The sequence below is a fragment of the Culex pipiens genome, chromosome 3, assembly GCF_016801865.2.
Source record: "Culex pipiens pallens isolate TS chromosome 3, TS_CPP_V2, whole genome shotgun sequence".
NCBI lineage: Eukaryota > Metazoa > Arthropoda > Insecta > Diptera > Culicidae > Culex > Culex pipiens.
In genome coordinates, this window is record NC_068939.1 from 2753071 (window position 1) to 2771183 (window position 18113).

The following is an 18113-nucleotide window of genomic DNA, read 5'->3' on the forward strand; positions in this document are numbered from 1 at the left end:
AAACGTAAATTTTGAAATTTTTATGGAAAATACGTAGCTTTGTAAAAAAAATAGTATTTTCAAAAAAAATATTATAACTGTAAGTACTGTTTAATTTATTATAAAGTATGAAAAAATCCCGAACGTTTGTTATTCACATTGTAACAAACCTTAAATTTGAGTATTTTTTTCAAAAATACGTAGTTTTGTGAAATTTTTGAGTATTTAAAAAAAATATAACATTCGAAATGCATGAAAAATCTCGATCATCTGATTTCTGTGATTTTTTTCGAAAATACGTGGTTGTGATTTTTTTTGTTAATATTCAAAAAAATTGTTATAACTTTCGAAATGTATGAAAAAATCCCAATCGTTTGATACCCATATTGTAAAAAACTGAAATGATGTATTTTTGAATTTTTGTGAAAATTTTCATGTCATTATTATTGCTATGGATAGCTGCCATCATCCCGATTCCAAAATACAATTTTTTTATTTTTGCATGATTTTTCATACGATTATAGCCAATGTCTCCCATATAGCCAAAATCCCATAAGCTCTGTGCTTCAGTTATGCACGCCTGGGTTTTGCATCCCCCATATGGGGTGCTAAACCGAGGCATGACTGTTAGTATATGTAGTAAACGCTTTAAAAACTGATATTACGGAAAAGGATTTTTTTACTTTTAAAAATTTTTGTTTATTTTACCAATTTAAATTAACTTTTAGGCAAGCACAATAAAATTCAATGCTTTTCATATTTTAAAATAATTTTATACAGATATATCCCAATTCCGGTTTAATGCAATGTCAATTAAAAAAAATCACATAAACACAATAAAATTTATTCAAAGTCAAGTTTTATTGCTTATAAAACTTAATTCTAGTCTCTTACAACATTGTACTAAGGGCAAACATGTAAACTACCTGGATGAGAAAGCTAGAGAAGAATTAAGACATTCAATGATTCATTATTCAATCCAGGTGACAAAATATGCGAATACAAAAAAAAACTGCATTTAATCGCTAACAGAAAGGATGAAAAAATGAGAGTAGGTATAAAAACACACGCGCACACAACTTCGCTTAGATAAAGGTAATTTTCGTCCGCGTCTGGTTGACCTGCCACACGTTCAGCTCCTCGTACTCCTCGATGCAGGCGTCCACCTGGTCCGGCTTGTAGCCCTTGGTCGTGCAGCGCTCCATCACGTCCGAGATCTTGACCGTCTTGCTCGCCCCGGCCAACTCCCGCACCAGCGCGAAGATCTTGTCCGACGTGTTTTGGACGCTGTGAATAAAGAAAGTTATTTGTTAGTCATGTTGTAAATTGAGTCAATTTTAAGGTAACTTACTGAGTGGTCTTCTGCTCGGTTTGGTTCAGCGAGTCCTTGGACATTTCCAGCAGGCGGAGCGCTTCCTGCACGTCGTCTTTGTCGACCTCGTCGGCCAGACGGAGCCGGGCAAGGGCGGTCGAGAGGCGCAAAATTCCCAGCAGGTTTCGGGCCGAAGTGAAGGTCATGTCGCGGTTGTTGCGTGCCTCGCGGCGCAGTTCGACGTACGCGTTGACGATGTACTCGGACAGTTCCGGCGTGATGACCGGCACTTTGCGCTTGCACAGTGCGATGTACCGGCGGATCAGCGACATGTCCAGAGTCTTGATGCGCGATGGCGGCTGCTTTCCGTGGCTGTGGACGAAGGTGATGTGCTTGGCCAGACGAAGATCGTTGTCGCGGTCCGGCTTGTCTTGGATGAGCCAGAGAAGGTCAAAACGGGAGAGGAGAGCGGCCGGCAGTTGGATGTTCTGCTCGATGGTGCGGCGTGGGTTGTAACGGCCGTACGCCGGATTGGCCGCGGCAAGAATCGACACGCGAGCATTCAGGCAGGTCATGATGCCTGCTTTGGCGATGGAAATCGTCTGCTGTTCCATGACCTCGTGGATGGCAACTCGGTCGGTATCGGCCATCTTGTCAAACTCGTCGATGCAGCAAACGCCCTGATCGGCCAGAACCAGCGCACCTCCTTCGAGCATCATCTCCCCGGTCAGCGGATCCTTCATGACGGCGGCAGTCAAACCAACTCCTGAAGAACCACGACCCGTTGTGTACTGACTACGAACCGCCAACCGATCGATGTAGCCCAACATCTGCGACTTGGCCACACCGGGATCTCCCATCAGGCAGATGTTGATGTTGCCACGAATCTTCATGCCGTCCGGGCTGCGATCAACTCCGCCAACCAGCAGCAACAGCAGCGCCTTCTTCACGTCCAAATGACCGTAAATCTCCGGCGCCAAACTGCTCGCAATCCGCGTATAAAAGTCATCCTTGGCCAGTTCCGACAGCTCGTCCGGAGTCAGCTCGTTGCTCGTCTCACCATCGTCGGACTTGTTCAGACACACGATCCGGTGCGCTTCCAGGAATGTCTCGCTCAGCAGTCCCGAAACCATGGCCTTGAAGCCACTTCGCTGAATGGGCAAAAAGATTCCGCTGATAACGACGTGATCTCCGGGTTGAGCCATACGAGTCGTTTCTCCGCGGCACATCACGGTCAACGAGCGCGGAATATGTCCCACCGGAACCTGATCGCTGTGCTCCTGTATCTTAATCTCCTGGAACTTCATGAACTTGGAACCACGCGTCTGCAGGTACAAACGGCCGCCAGATTTGTTGACCCGGCAATCCTCCGACGGACAATCGATCGTCGGCATGAAGCTCATCGAGCTCACCGGTTGGTATGTCTCAGCACCACAACGGTCACACGTATAAGTGGCCACCGTCATCATGGGTTTCACCTCGGTGCACCGGGTGACGATTCCTCGAACCGTGACCAACTTGCCGATGCTCTCCGCCTTAACCTCCCGAATCGAAACCGCCTTCGACATGCTCGGGGCCTTGAAGTACACCTCGTAACGCTTGACCAGCTCGGCCGGAATCGTGTTCCGCGCATCGTGCGGCTCGTTCGGGTTCCGCGTCCGGGACTGCATCAACAGCCGATGCTCAATGTAAATATCCAACGGATCCTTGTTGATCGCTTCCCGTTCCTTGTACGACGGCAACAGCTCAAACACCGTGTCCGAAAATAGCTTGATGTATCGCCGGGCGTTCTTCTGGATCGCCTCCGCCAGCTGATCGTTGTACGAGGCCACATCATCCAGATCCACCGTCAATCCGACCTGCTCCCGGTGGGCAATGTTGGTCATCTGCCGGGCGTAAACAAACACCTTCTTGCCGCCATCGTCCTCCTTGTGGAACTCGGACAGGAACGACTTGATGGTCTCTACGAGGCGAAACACAAAACCATGGTCAATCGGAACAAAATCCGGATTTCAACCAACTCAAAACTCACCCTTGTCGGCGGTGTAATCTCGCTGCATTTTCGTCAAACTTATTGTAGCAGAAACAAATTTTAAACCAAAACTTAAAATCAACCAGAAACAAGCAGTTTAATTCCAACAAAGCGTTAAATTTATGCTTCTTGGGTGGTGAAGCAGTGGACAACGAATGGCGATGGCGTTCGGCAGTTCGCGCGCCAAAAAACATAACGAACACGACAAAGGAGGGAAAGAAGAAACGCGCGCGACAGATGTCACTACACTGGGGAAAAAGCGTTTTGGTTTTGTCAATCTTAAACGAGGGGTATGCAAAGGTGGCATTTTGTTAAAGAATGCGCCAAAATGTAGGCAATTTGATAGCAGGAGCACGAAGTGAGTTCAATAGGGTTCTAAAGCCCTTTGTCATTTTTTGTTCAGCAGTAAAACACGATTAAAAACGAATTAAAACAATTCCTGATTATTTTTTTTTTCATTCAAATGCAAAAACAATACAAGACAACATGCATCAGATAGATCAACTATGGTCTCGTTGGAACAAGCTGTCAAGTAGGATGCTTTTTGCCAAGAAGGGTCGCGAAGTTAATTTTTAAAACAGTTCACTGTCGTCATCGTAGGTACTCAGAAAATTGTTGTTTGTATTTTCAATAGATTTTTATCTTTTTGCATTTAAAGGTACACATAAACAAGATTTTTGTAACGTAATTTTAGTATCTTCAAGCAAAACAAAGTTGCAAAATTTACATACGTTTTTCGAAATTTTTCGGATGATTGTAACAAAGATAATTTCTTTTAATTTGACAATTCAAAATGTATGCATTACATTTTTTAGCTTAGCTTGGTTGACCGTACTCTAGCCGAGCATAAAGCTCGCAATAGCTAGGTTGGCGCCGATAAGGAAAATAAATGCGTCAGGAATTTGCCGAATGACACATTACTTACACAACTTTCACTGCTAAAGCCATTTTTGTTCCATAGCATTACAAAAAAAAAATAAAAATAAATCTTCTGAAGCATTTTAGCAGAATAAAAAATAAATAAAAAAAGAGATTTTTTTTGAAAAAAAAACGTGACGGATCGAAAAAAAAACACGCCCGCACGCCACGACTTAAAAATGTATGCTTTAAATTTTTTAAATATATAAATTAAAAAAAAAAACAAAACAAGAAAAAAAAATCAAGTTAAAAAGATATCCCAAAATTTGAAAATATAAAAACTGATAATTACAAAACTGCAAGTTTACAACAATCGGGTCCTAAAGTTAAGCTTGAATTTGTGATATTATTTTTCACAACGATAAAGCTTATTTTTCTGAGTACAATGACGAGTACAATTAAATGGAATTTTAAATCAATTTTGAAAAAATTACATCGCAGCCCTTCTTGACAGAAAAGGTCCTACTTGACAGCCACTTCCAAGGGGACCATAGTTGATCCATTGAAAAAATATTGTCTTGTCAATTTTTTTTTTGCGTCAAATGAAAAAGAGTATCAGAAATGGTTTTTAATTGTATTTTTTGTCGTTGTACATATAAATTGACAAAAGGCTTTACTACCCAATTAAAAACTACAAAAAAAAAACATTTTATTTAATTTTTGATTTTTTTATTCTTAGAGGCCATTGCAAATCAAAAATATTTCAAGTTTTTGTCCCCTTCTTCATTTTTTTTACTTAAAAAGCAATGCAAAAAGGTATTGACTGACATTTACATTTCAAGAAAATGAAAAAAATATTAAAATCTAAGCTTGCTGAGATTCCTCCTATCTAGTTAGCATAAGAGAGCATTAATATATTGCATAATGCAATACTTTTTAATATTTTTGCAGATTTAGCCAAAGCACCACATACGAAAAAGCTTTGGAAAAAAAAATTTAGCAAATTTTTGAGAGTTGCAAAGTTGATGTTTAAAGAATTTAGAGTGTACCAAGTTCAAAAAATGTCATACAATATTTAAAAACAAAAATCAAAAAATCATACATTTCTGTTCAAAAATGTTTTTTACGTTTTATTTAAATTCAAAATTCATACTTTAAATATTTTGAAATACCACAGAGCATGTCTGTAGAAATACAATGAATTAAAAAAAAAGAATGTAAAAATGCATGTTTTAGCAGTAAAAGTAAAATATTAAAATTTTAAAATTTTAATAACTGATAACTACAAAAATGCATATTTGGAAAAAAATTAAAACCAAAATGTATTTATAAAAAAACCCCATTTAATTGAATTTTTGATTTTTTTTTTAATTCTTCAAGGACGTTGCAAAATTTGTTGTCCCCCCTTACAAATTTCCCTAGAAGTTAGGAGAGAAAAAAAAAAAACTATGAAATTAACATATTCTTTGAAAAAACTACACTCAACACCCGGTGGCTGGTCACTTTTTCGTTTGACAGTTTTTTAGTTTGTACCCCGTTGGTTGGTCAAAGTCAAACTAAAAATTGATACACACACTTACTATCAAACTAATCCTTTTGTAGTGTGTGTTAGCTCCGTGTTAAGAGGGTATCAAACTATCGGGGTTTTAGTGTATTCAGAATATTTTGCATAATGCTTACTAAAGTAATTTAAATCATTTAAATATTTTATCAAATTTTGAATTTTGGCACCACTGACCGAAAAGTTTTAGCAAAAAAAAAATATTTTCGCAAATTTTTGATATTAGCAAAGTTGTAATATGTTTTTTAGAATTTTGGTATACATTTCATCTATTTCTTTTTTTTCTGAAGATCATGCTTGAAAATTCGTATTTTTTTTTTGCTCACCCCTTAACCTTGATTAAAGCCGATAGACAGAAACTTTTTAATTTTTAAAGACTTTGATCTGATATTTTGTGTATAAAAAATATTTAATTTATTTCTAGTGTTTTTTAAAGGTCCTATAAGCTATTGTGTTTCATATGTTTATTGGACCTATTAAAATAAACGGTAGAAGTGTTATAATTCTTCAACTTGACTTTTCTTTTCTGTACTATGATAAAAAAAAACAATTGCATGTGTTTTTTACAGTTTATTCAGATAAATTTTACGTTTTTCACGATATTTAGCAGATATTGTTCTTTAGTATTTTATTCCACACTAAAGCCTATTTACAAGTACAAAAATATGCTCTATGTCTGCAATGAATTTTATGTTCCTTTCTCTGATTAGTTTCATTCTTGTATTTTTTGTTGTTGTATTTCTTCCTCGCACGTTCTCGCATCTTGCGTAGTTCTACTTTACTCAAAAGAGAAAATAAAATATCCCTGCCACGCTGGGCTTAGATCTGCATTAAACGAAACATTTTTTTTAAAGACACCAAACGCAATAGAACAGTGAACGAAACAATAAGAGAATAAATACATTGCGCGAATCCTAACACAACGATTGCACATATTTTTGCCGGTGTGAGCGTCCGTTAAGTTTTTGCTTTTGGTTTATTCCCGTACTTGCAGAATTGCAGAATTTCTGCAACTTCTGCAGAATTCTGCAGCCAGCATAAGTCACTTTTTTGCAGCACGTTCCCGTACTTTTCAGCTCGCTCTCTTCATCTCTCTCTTTTGCAGAAGTTCTGCAAGGAGAGAAGCGGAAAAAAATTTGCCTGGGTAGCGCGTTCCAGTACTTTTTCTGCAACATTGTACACAGTTGAGTGGATTTACTCAAATTGGGTATTATTTTTTTTAATTATTCCAAAATATTTAAAAAAAAAATGGTTCACAAAAAAAGTAATTGAAAGAAGATTACCTATAGAACTGGGACATTATTGTTTTATGCAGCACAACATTTTATTCAAAAAATCAAGGATTATCGTTTATTAAGTAACTATAAATTAATTATGCTTAGGTAGAAATCATATATAAGAAACAACTTTAAAAATTTTGAGAGTGGCAGGTACGCTTAATAAATATGATACAAACAAAGGTTTTATATAGAAGGGACCATAAATCCATGTTTAATAGCAGAATGTTTGAAAGATTATTCAGGATAACATAAATAAATTATGACTGGATGTCACATGAAAGAACAACGGTGACGCAGTAAAATTGACAAATAAAAAAAATGATCACAAACTCAAAAATTTTGATACACATAAATTAAGCAATCTGGAAATTAAGAAATCCATAATTAAAAATAAAAAAAAACTAATATTTCAACATCAAGAAACTTAAAAAAAAACATTAAACCAGATATTTGAGAAATTTAAAAATGCAAATAATTATATCAGAAAAAAAATAACAAATTCAAAGCTTAAAAAATCAAATGATTAAAAACTAAATATTTCAAAATGATAAAAGTTAAAAAAAATCTAATTTAAAAAAATCAAAATAAAAAACAGGTTGAAAAAAAAAATCGAAATAAAATGACAAAAGTTTTTTAATATTTATGAGTTCAGAACACAACAAATTCAAAAGCTACAGATAAAAATAATAAGATAGGGGAACTATACCCTTTCTCAGCCTATTTCTATTATCGGCCTATCAGCATTTTGATCATGAATTACAGCTTATATAAAGTGTTTTTGACTGTTCCAAAGTAATAAATAGCTCAAATAAAAGTGAGCAAGCAACTCTCCATTGTTGAAACATCTGAAAATGTTGATTTAATAGCAGAAACGGCAAAAGTGATGAGAATTGGTCGAACGGCTTAGTGTGATTAAAATGGGTATATTTACCCTAGATACTTACAGAAATTATAATTCCAAATACAGGTAACATTTAAAAATTCTGTAAATCAAAAAATTTTTAACTCAATTATAAATAAAATAGGAACAGTCCAAATTTCCAATCTCTTAATCCTCTTAATGTGTGTTTCTAACCTAAAATATGACTTCAAGAAATGTGTATTTATTATGATTCAAGATGGCGTAGAAATTAAAAGTTCGAGAATTTAAGAATATAAGAATATAAGAATATAAGAATATAAGAATATAAGAATTTAAGAATTTAAGAATTTAAGAATTTAAGAATTTAAGAATTTAAGAATTTAAGAATTTAAGAATTTAAGAATTTAAGAATTTAAGAATTTAAGAATTTAAGAATTTAAGAATTTAAGAATTTAAGAATTTAAGAATTTAAGAATTTAAGAATTTAAGAATTTAAGAATTTAAGAATTTAAGAATTTAAGAATTTAAGAATTTAAGAATTTAAGAATTTAAGAATTTAAGAATTTAAGAATTTAAGAATTTAAGAATTTAAGAATTTAAGAATTTAAGAATTTAAGAATTTAAGAATTTAAGAATTTAAGAATTTAAGAATTTAAGAATTTAAGAATTTAAGAATTTAAGAATTTAAGAATTTAAGAATTTAAGAATTTAAGAATTTAAGAATTTAAGAATTTAAGAATTTAAGAATTTAAGAATTTAAGAATTTAAGAATTTAAGAATTTAAGAATTTAAGAATTTAAGAATTTAAGAATTTAAGAATTTAAGAATTTAAGAATTTAAGAATTTAAGAATTTAAGAATTTAAAAATTTAAGAATTTAAGAATTTAAGAATTTAAGAATTTAAGAATTTAAGAATTCCGTAGTAACAGTTCAATAGGGCGAATCTGCGTTTGTAAACAAGCAGTCTATCCCCCTCTTACTTTACGTGAACTGTCACCTGAGCAAAAGGGATATGCTGCTTGTTTACAAACGCAGATTCGCCCTATTGAACTGTTACTACGGAATTTAAGAATTTAAGAATTTAAGAATTTAAGAATTTAAGAATTTAAGAATTTAAGAATTTTAATTTCGACAAAATAGTATTTTTTTTTTGGTTCATATAAGAATACAAATTGGTAGTGCCGTTAAAGGTATAATTTATTATTTGCCAATTAAATTTACCTGTTATTTAACACACATATTTAATATATTCCGAGGTATATGCAAAAACAATTGAAGATCAAAAATTATTCCTAAACAAATATTTATTTGAAATTGTTAAACTCAAAAGAAATGTGTCTTTTAATAATTTTTAAAAACAATATGTTTTTCCAGTACATTTTTTTTGTTGGGGTACTAGCCGTGCTGTAATACTATGGCTTAAGTTATCATTTTTTAACAGGTAGAAATATTAACACTAAAAAAATCGCTATATCATTTACATAAATGAACTAAGCCTGGAATCTTTAAAATAAAAAATCGTTCTCAATAAAACCAGACATAAAAAAACTACCCCAAAATCATTTATTATTACAACTTATAATAAAATGCTTAATTTCACCCAACTTGCAGATTTTATGTAAGCGTGTAGTCATCATCCATCACACCAAATTGCAGTAACTTTTCAACAAGAAAGAGAAGAGAGAGCTTGCAGAAAAGTACGGGAACGGTTTTGCTGCAACTTCTACCTCTCTCACTGCAGAAGTTCTGCCTGAGAGAAAAGTTACTTTTATTGCAGAAAAGTACGGGAACGCTCTGCTGCCGTTTTTGTGCAGAATTGCAGAATTCTGCAGTACGGGAATAGACCTATTGTCTCTATTGTTTTAGTTTTTTGTTTTGTTTGCATGCTTTCACCACAAAACTATTCCACGCGGATGTGAACAATATGTGTGTTTTTTGTGGCAAATACGGGACCAAAGGGAATGTTTGAGAGTGTGTGTGTGTAAAACGTGAGTTATTCAACTGCCTTTTTTTCTCCATCTGCCTCCTTTTCTAAACTAACTAAAACTGCAAGGAAATCAGAGATGAGCGGGGTTATTTGTTGTTGTATCACAAAACTCAATCCAAACGCTGCTTGTTGCGTGAGTGTGTGTGTGTGTTGATTGTGTAAGCTGCTTGGTAAAGATGGTCCTAAAATCCGATCGCTTTTGCTTAAGCGACACACGAGACTCAGTAAAAGAACAGCAACCGTTCCTGGGCCGAAGTCGACAGCAGTCGCCAGGTTCGCTTGATGCTGATGTATTGGACGAGGGCCCGGACGCAGATGAGGAATCCAAAGGCCATGATGAGCCACCAAAGCCACGAGTTTTCGTGCGAGGCGAAATCGGTCGAGTGCTTCACGATCAGGGTCCACTTGGCCAGCGAGAGGCCGAATCCGCTGAGCGCACCGTAACGGGCCGCGATGGTGTGACAGAAGCAGGTCAGCATCAGGAATCCGATCCAGTTGAACAGGAACGCTACCAGGAAAGCCGTCACGAAGACAATGTCCGTTCCCAGCAGACTGTTGTCGGCGTTGATGTTTTCTCCGTCTGCGTCGATGGCGATGAATGTGACGGCCGGTCCGGTTCCGTTCGGTCCAACTCCGCCCCGTCCGCCGAGGGGAAGGCCCGTGATGCTGGGTGGTGGCGGTGGCAGCATGTGTCCCGTGGAACCCGGCGGAATCGGCAACTCGTGGTTGATCATTTTTTCCATCTGAACTTCTTCGTACGTCGGCAGCTTTACCGTGGCGGCCATCTCCTGGGGTTGAGCGTACTGATGATTGAGGTTGTCCGTCGCCTCGTACGGCGGAGGGGCGCTAAAGTCCGCCTTGGGCGGGGGCAAATCATCGTTGTTGTTGCTGTTGTTGTTTGCCGGTGGCATCGTGGGTTGGTTTTAGCTTTACGTTCAACGTGGAGTAGGAGAACCTGCCAGAAAATAGGAAATGAATCATTTCGGGGAAAATGACGCATCAGTAAATACTATTATCCGCAGGGGGACTTCACACAGCCGATCCTTGCAATAATATTGTGTATTGATGGCGAACAAGGGCGTCTATGCAAAGTATGTTATGTCGCCAGACGCCTTGCATTAGTTTTGCTGTATCCGTTGATTTTTGGTGTTTCAAATATGTACTCCAATTTCTTCTGTTTTCCTTTTCCGCAGAGGGGTAAAGTTCTTGTCTTTCGTTTCAGTGTTCTTTTCTGTTTATGAAAACAAACAAAGGGCAACAAGTCATGTACGGTTATCAGCAAATGACCTTCGATTTTTTTGTCAGACAAAAGCTTGAAAATGCACGTGACCTTGATGTTAAAAATGTTTGATTCGCAATTTTGAAAATACACTAAATTCACAACTATGCTAGATTCATTTAAAACTATACCACAGAGAATTGGTTTATCAGGAAAAAAATAATTCAATATTCCTTCCTTGTTGTTGTTGTTGTTTTTGTCGCCCGTCTTTCTTCGCACTTTGGCTTATCCAATTTGCATATTTCACAACACAAACGGTTCCCCCTTACTTGGCAATTCAGCTGTGTCGCCGCCAGAGCAGTGTGTTGTGACCCCGTGGCCACTAACCCCCCCACACACTCTCGCTCTGTTGCACACCGCGCCCCTCTTTCCCGGAAAAAAGTATCGATTTTCTTCGCTGGCTTCTGGGAATCGATCAAAACAAATTCGCCACGCAGATTTCCACCTATCCTAATCTAATCCTAATCCGTCGTGCCTACTGCGCGATGGGGGTCTTTCTGCGATGACGAAACGGAGTTTTGTTGTGATGTAAGATGCTGAGGCGGCCCCAAACACTTGATGCCGTGCCGAAGAAGAAAGGAGAACCGACGTAGCAAGCGCTGAGGAAATGGCTCTCACCTTTTACTTCGGGCTCGTTTTTCGCAGGAGAGAAATATTGGAACAAAATTCCACCAATCTTGACCTCCAGGGTCCAAAATACGTGCGCCAGAAACGCACAGAGCAACAATTTTAACGGGAAAATACACCAAACAAGCAAGGACAACCACTAAAATTGTATTTTTATCGATTTTTTCCACTCTGATTCGACTTTACTTTGAGCTGAGGGCCTCAAACTGATGATGATGAGCTGCTGCGTTTTTCATTGGTATCAAGTTTGTTTTAATACGACATTCGCCTGTGAACGGTGGAATAAGCAGAAACGTCGGTTGACTTTTCGTGTTAGGTCGATCAACGAAATATCTGTATATTGCTGTTACTTACTCTGTATTACAGCAAGAGTCTGTGGTGACTGGGAACTAGGGTGACAAGAAAAATTGAAAATTTTGAAAAATCTCAAGAGATACCCCCTGGCTGGAGCCAAATCGGTTAATCCCGTTAATCCGGTTAATCGGATCGATTTGTATCGTTGAAGTTTATAGGCTGATATGCAGGTCGGAAAAAACGCAAAACTCCATATAAAAAACGCCCAAGAGCTGGCGAGACCGCAATGAAGTAAACCCTAGAGTAAACCAGTGTGAAAATAAACTTGACAATAATCCTACAAATATCTATTTTTTTACTGAAAATTCAATAATAATCAGATTATTATTTATTATTAATATTCAACAATACAAATAATTCGAAAATAAAAATTTGAAAATGTGAAAAACCGAATATTTAAGAAAATTTCAAAGAACAAAAAAAAATAAAAAATAATTATAATAAAAATCAACAATTTTTATTATCTGAAATTTAGAAATTCAAAATAAAAAATATTCATAATTGAATAATAATTTTAATATTAAAGTATTTATGAATTCAATAGCTAAAAACAAATATTTTCGAAATCTGGAAAATTTCAGAAATTACAAGTATATATTTCAAAAGTTTCAAAAATCTGAAATACTTCGAAATTCTAAAATTCAGAAACTCTATTTTTCAAAATTCAAAAAAAAAATCTAGAATGAAAAATTAAGAATTTAAGAATTAAAAAAATAAGAATTTATTAATTTAAGAATTATGAATTATCAAATGAACAAGGTAAATCATTAATAATTTGAAAAACTTAAAAATTGAAAATTAAAAAAATAAAATTTAAGAATTTAAGAATTTAAGAATTTAAGAATTTAAGAATTTAAGAATTTAAGAATTTAGGAATTTAAGAATTTAAGAATTTAAGAATTTAAGAATTTAAGAATTTAAGAATTTAAGAATTTAAGAATTTAAGAATTTAAGAATTTAAGAATTTAAGAATTTAAGAATTTAAGAATTTAAGAATTTAAGAATTTAAGAATTTAAGAATTTAAGAATTTAAGAATTTAAGAATTTAAGAATTTAAGAATTTAAGAATTTAAGAATTTAAGAATTTAAGAATTTAAGAATTTAAGAATTTAAGAATTTAAGAATTTAAGAATTTAAGAATTTAAGAATTTAAGAATTTAAGAATTTAAGAATTTAAGAATTTAAGAATTTAAGAATTTAAGAATTTAAGAATTTAAGAATTTAAGAATTTAAGAATTTAAGAATTTAAGAATTTAAGAATTTAAGAATTTAAGAATTTAAGAATTTAAGAATTTAAGAATTTAAGAATTTAAGAATTTAAGAATTTAAGAATTTAAGAATTTAAGAATTTAAGAATTTAAGAATTTAAGAATTTAAGAATTTAAGAATTTAAGAATTTAAGAATTTAAGAATTTAAGAATTTAAGAATTTAAGAATTTAAGAATTTAAGAATTTAAGAATTTAAGAATTTAAGAATTTAAGAATTTAAGAATTTAAGAATTTAAGAATTTAAGAATTTAAGAATTTAAGAATTTAAGAATTTAAGAATTTAAGAATTTAAGAATTTAAGAATTTAAGAATTTAAGAATTTAAGAATTTAAGAATTTAAGAATTTAAGAATTTAAGAATTTAAGAATTTAAGAATTTAAGAATTTAAGAATTTAAGAATTTAAGAATTTAAGAATTTAAGAATTTAAGAATTTAAGAATTTAAGAATTTAAGAATTTAAGAATTTAAGAATTTAAGAATTTAAGAATTTAAGAATTTAAGAATTTAAGAATTTAAGAATTTAAGAATTTAAGAATTTAAGAATTTAAGAATTTAAGAATTTAAGAATTTAAGAATTTAAGAATTTAAGAATTTAAGAATTTAAGAATTTAAGAATTTAAGAATTTAAGAATTTAAGAATTTAAGAATTTAAGAATTTAAGAATTTAAGAATTTAAGAATTTAAGAATTTAAGAATTTAAGAATTTAAGAATTTAAGAATTTAAGAATTTAAGAATTTAAGAATTTAAGAATTTAAGAATTTAAGAATTTAAGAATTTAAGAATTTAAGAATTTAAGAATTTAAGAATTTAAGAATTTAAGAATTTAAGAATTTAAGAATTTAAGAATTTAAGAATTTAAGAATTTAAGAATTTAAGAATTTAAGAATTTAAGAATTTAAGAATTTAAGAATTTAAGAATTTAAGAATTTAAGAATTTAAGAATTTAAGAATTTAAGAATTTAAGAATTTAAGAATTTAAGAATTTAAGAATTTAAGAATTTAAGAATTTAAGAATTTAAGAATTTAAGAATTTAAGAATTTAAGAATTTAAGAATTTAAGAATTTAAGAATTTAAGAATTTAAGAATTTAAGAATTTAAGAATTTAAGAATTTAAGAATTTAAGAATTTAAGAATTTAAGAATTTAAGAATTTAAGAATTTAAGAATTTAAGAATTTAAGAATTTAAGAATTTAAGAATTTAAGAATTTAAGAATTTAAGAATTTAAGAATTTAAGAATTTAAGAATTGAAGAATTTAAGAATTTAAGAATTTATGAATTTAAGAATTTAAGAATTTAAGAATTTAAGAATTTAAGAATTTAAGAATTTAAGAATTTAAGAATTTAAGAATTTAAGAATTTAAGAATTGAAGAATTTAAGAATTTAAGAATTTAAGAATTTAAGAATTTAAGCATTTAAGAATTTATGAATTAAAGAATTTAAGAATTTAAGAATTTAAGAATTTAAGAATTTAAGAATTTAAGAATTTAAGAATTTAAGAATTTAAGAATTTAAGAATTTAAGAATTTAAGAAATTAAGAATTTAAGAATTTAAGAATTTAAGAATTTATGAATTTAAGAATTTAAGAATTTAAGAATTTAAGAATTTAAGAATTTAAGAATTTAAGAATTTAAGAATTTAAGAATTTATGAATTTAAGAATTTAAGAATTTAAGAATTTAAGAATTTAAGAATTTAAGAATTTAAGAATTTAAGAATTTAAGAATTTAAGAATTTAAGAATTTAAGAATTTAAGAATTTAAGAATTTAAGAATTTAAGAATTTAAGAATTTCAGAATTTAAGAATTTAAGAATTTAAGAATTTAAGAATTTAAGAATTTAAGAATTTAAGAATTTAAGAATTTAAGAATTTAAGAATTTAAGAATTTAAGAATTTAAGAATTTAAGAATTTAAGAATTTAAGAATTTAAGAATTTAAGAATTTAAGAATTTAAGAATTAAAGAATTTAAGAATTTAAGAATTTAAGAATTTAAGAATTTAAGAATTTAAGAATTTAAGAATTTAAGAATTTAAGAATTTAAGAATTTAAGAATTTAAGAATTTAAGAATTTAAGAATTTAAGAATTTAAGAATTTAAGAATTTAAGTATTTAAGAATTTAAGATTTTAAGAATTTAAGAATTTAAGAATTTAAGAATTTAAGAATTTAAGAATTTAAGAATTTAAGAATTTAAGAATTTAAGAATTTAAGAATTTAAGAATTTAAGAATTTAAGAATTTAAGAATTTAAGAATTTAAGAATTTAAGAATTTAAGAATTTAAGAATTTAAGAATTTAAGAATTGTAGAATTTTAGAATTTTAGAATTTAAGAATTTAAGAATTTAAGAATTTAAGAATTTAAGAATTTAAGAATTTAAGAATTTAAGAATTTAAGAATTTAAGAATTTAAGAATTTAAGAATTTAAGAATTTAAGAATTTAAGAATTTAAGAATTTAAGAATTTAAGAATTTAAGAATTTAAGAATTTAAGAATTTAAGAATTTAAGAATTTAAGAATTTAAGAATTTAAGAATTTAAGAATTTAAGAATTTAAGAATTTAAGAATTTAAGAATTTAAGAATTTAAAAATTTAAGAATTTAAGAATTCAGTACATTTTTACCAGCCTGATTTTATAATTGTCTAATATTCTAATTTCATAATATTTTAAATTTATAATTTAATAATTTCATTACAACGAGCATTACTGCATAATTTCATTAGAATATAACTTCATAATTTCATTACATCATAATTTCGAATTTTTCAAATTTAATAATTTTAAAATTTTAGTATTTCTCTAGGTATTTCTAGTTTTAAAATATAAGAAGCATATACGGCTCATATCGAGACGACCGCTATTTTTTTAAAATATTTAATAAATATTTATTTATTTCCGACCGGGTTGAATATTCGCTTCAACCCCGCACTGCAGGTTGTCTACATTTCGGCGTTTTTTTTATGAGCTTTGGCGTGACGTTATTAACGAATGGCGCCTTTCTTGAAATTTTCTTGCAAATCTCGGTGACACTTCAACTTCCGCCAAACTGCTGAACGCTCTTTCTTTTTCGGCTCGCACCAGAGTCCAGTTGTGAACACACTTTTTGTGTATCATAAAAAATACATTTTAAGCCCTGTAAGTGAGCTCCAAAGTGGTTCTGGCGGATTTAAACCGGTGCGCCAAGGCAAATCCTCCGTGAGTTGGTGTTTGTGGACACGGGTTTCCCCGGGGAACTCGCCGAAAATCGGTTCCGAAATGTGTGACTTTCGCATATCGGCCGTCGACGTGTGTTTACTACGTGTGAAGGACGACGATTCGCGGTGGAGGATTTGCCTTGTTCCCCGTGCGAGTGTTTCCGCGGTTCTGTTCCGTCCGGAGGAATGATGATGCGGTGTGCTAATATGGAACCTGTTTTGTTTGTTGCCCTTTTTGCAGGATTGAACAATGGGGCGCGTCATCCGTGCACAGCGTAAAGGTGCCGGGTCCGTGTTTACGGCCCACACCAAGAAGCGCAAGGGAGAGCCCAAGCTGCGCGCTATGGACTACGCCGAGCGTCACGGATACCTGAAGGGAGTCGTGAAGGTAAGTGTTGACCGCGGACAATCGGGGCAATTGTGGGAATCGAGTTTGTTTTGTTCCGGAAGATGTGCGCCTGTGACGTCACTGTTTTGTTTACAAGTGTCATATTTCTCTTTGCGCCTTTTGTAGCACATTATCCACGATCCGGGCCGTGGTGCCCCGCTGGCGGTCGTGCACTTCCGTGACCCGTACAAGTTCAAGCTCCGCAAGCAGCTGTTCATCGCCGCCGAGGGCATGTACACCGGCCAGTTCGTGTACTGCGGAAAGCGCGCCCAGCTCCAGATCGGAAACGTTCTGCCGATTGGTCTGATGCCGGAAGGTACGATTGTGTGCAATCTGGAGGAAAAGACCGGTGACCGTGGCAAGCTGGCCCGTACCTCCGGAAACTACGCGTCCGTCATCGCCCACAACCCGGACACCAAGCGTACCCGTGTCAAGCTGCCGTCCGGTGCCAAGAAGGTTCTGCCGTCGGCGAACCGCGCCATGGTCGGAATCGTTGCCGGTGGTGGCCGTATCGACAAGCCCATCCTGAAGGCCGGTCGTGCGTACCACAAGTACAAGGTGAAGCGTAACTGCTGGCCGAAGGTGCGTGGTGTGGCCATGAACCCCGTCGAGCATCCCCACGGTGGTGGTAACCATCAGCACATCGGTAAGGCCTCGACCGTCAAGCGAGGAACGCCGCCAGGTCGCAAGGTCGGTCTCATCGCTGCCCGTCGTACCGGTCGTATCCGAGGTGGAAAGGGAGACGAGAAGTTCAAGGAGAAGGAGAAGAAGTAATCCTGCTGATGTATCGTTTTATGTACTGATAAGCTTGAAGATTCGGTTCGTTCTGCGGATTGCGCGGGAAGGACTCCTGTGTCCTTCGGAATGGTTGGAAATAAATAAGAAAATTCCAAAAAAACAGCAACAGACAGTGATTGTGTTCTTTTTTTTTTTAGAATTTGAAAGTTTCCTTTACAGTTGCAAAAATGAGTTTTTGATTTCTTGACCTGAAATACAGTGTTTGTGGATGCTAGGGGAAATTCTCGAATGATTGGTGTGTTATATTTTCCAAAACTTCTTACAAAAACTTGCTTGCTCACTTTTAACTGACTTATTAATTAAAGTACCTACTTGTTCGGTAACTGGGTGTT

At 33.3% G+C, this 18113-nt stretch overlaps 3 protein-coding genes across 5 annotated transcripts; 1 reads left to right on the top strand and 2 right to left on the bottom strand.

Annotated features, from left to right (window-relative positions):
- Positions 1–821: 821 nt before the first annotated feature.
- Positions 822–3503, bottom strand: LOC120423003 (DNA replication licensing factor Mcm7). The gene is made up of 3 exons (XM_039586625.2): positions 3324–3503; positions 1331–3254; positions 822–1266 (listed from the first exon to the last, which is right to left on the bottom strand). Exons 1-3 carry the CDS (start codon positions 3349–3351, stop codon positions 1065–1067), a joined length of 2154 nt encoding a protein of 717 aa, XP_039442559.1. The 5' UTR covers positions 3352–3503; the 3' UTR covers positions 822–1064.
- Positions 3504–9766: 6263 nt separating this feature from the next.
- LOC120422999 (NEDD4 family-interacting protein 1) lies at positions 9767–12012 on the bottom strand. Of its 3 annotated transcripts, none has more exons than XM_039586617.2 (2): positions 11769–12012; positions 9767–10826 (listed from the first exon to the last, which is right to left on the bottom strand). In XM_039586617.2, the coding sequence occupies exon 2, from the start codon at positions 10780–10782 to the stop codon at positions 10093–10095; it is 690 nt and encodes a 229-aa protein (XP_039442551.1). In that variant the 5' UTR covers positions 10783–10826; positions 11769–12012; the 3' UTR covers positions 9767–10092. The 3 variants fall into 3 exon arrangements, with proteins under 3 accessions (XP_039442551.1, XP_039442552.1, XP_039442553.1); XM_039586618.2 differs by lacking the exon at positions 11769–12012 and adding an exon at positions 11420–11585; XM_039586619.2 differs by lacking the exon at positions 11769–12012 and adding an exon at positions 10882–11386.
- Positions 12013–16386: 4374 nt separating this feature from the next.
- On the top strand, positions 16387–17893 carry LOC120422997 (60S ribosomal protein L8). The gene is made up of 3 exons (XM_039586616.2): positions 16387–16536; positions 16837–16983; positions 17110–17893. Exons 2-3 carry the CDS (start codon positions 16846–16848, stop codon positions 17755–17757), a joined length of 786 nt encoding a protein of 261 aa, XP_039442550.1. The 5' UTR covers positions 16387–16536; positions 16837–16845; the 3' UTR covers positions 17758–17893.
- The last annotated feature ends 220 nt before the right edge of the window (positions 17894–18113 follow it).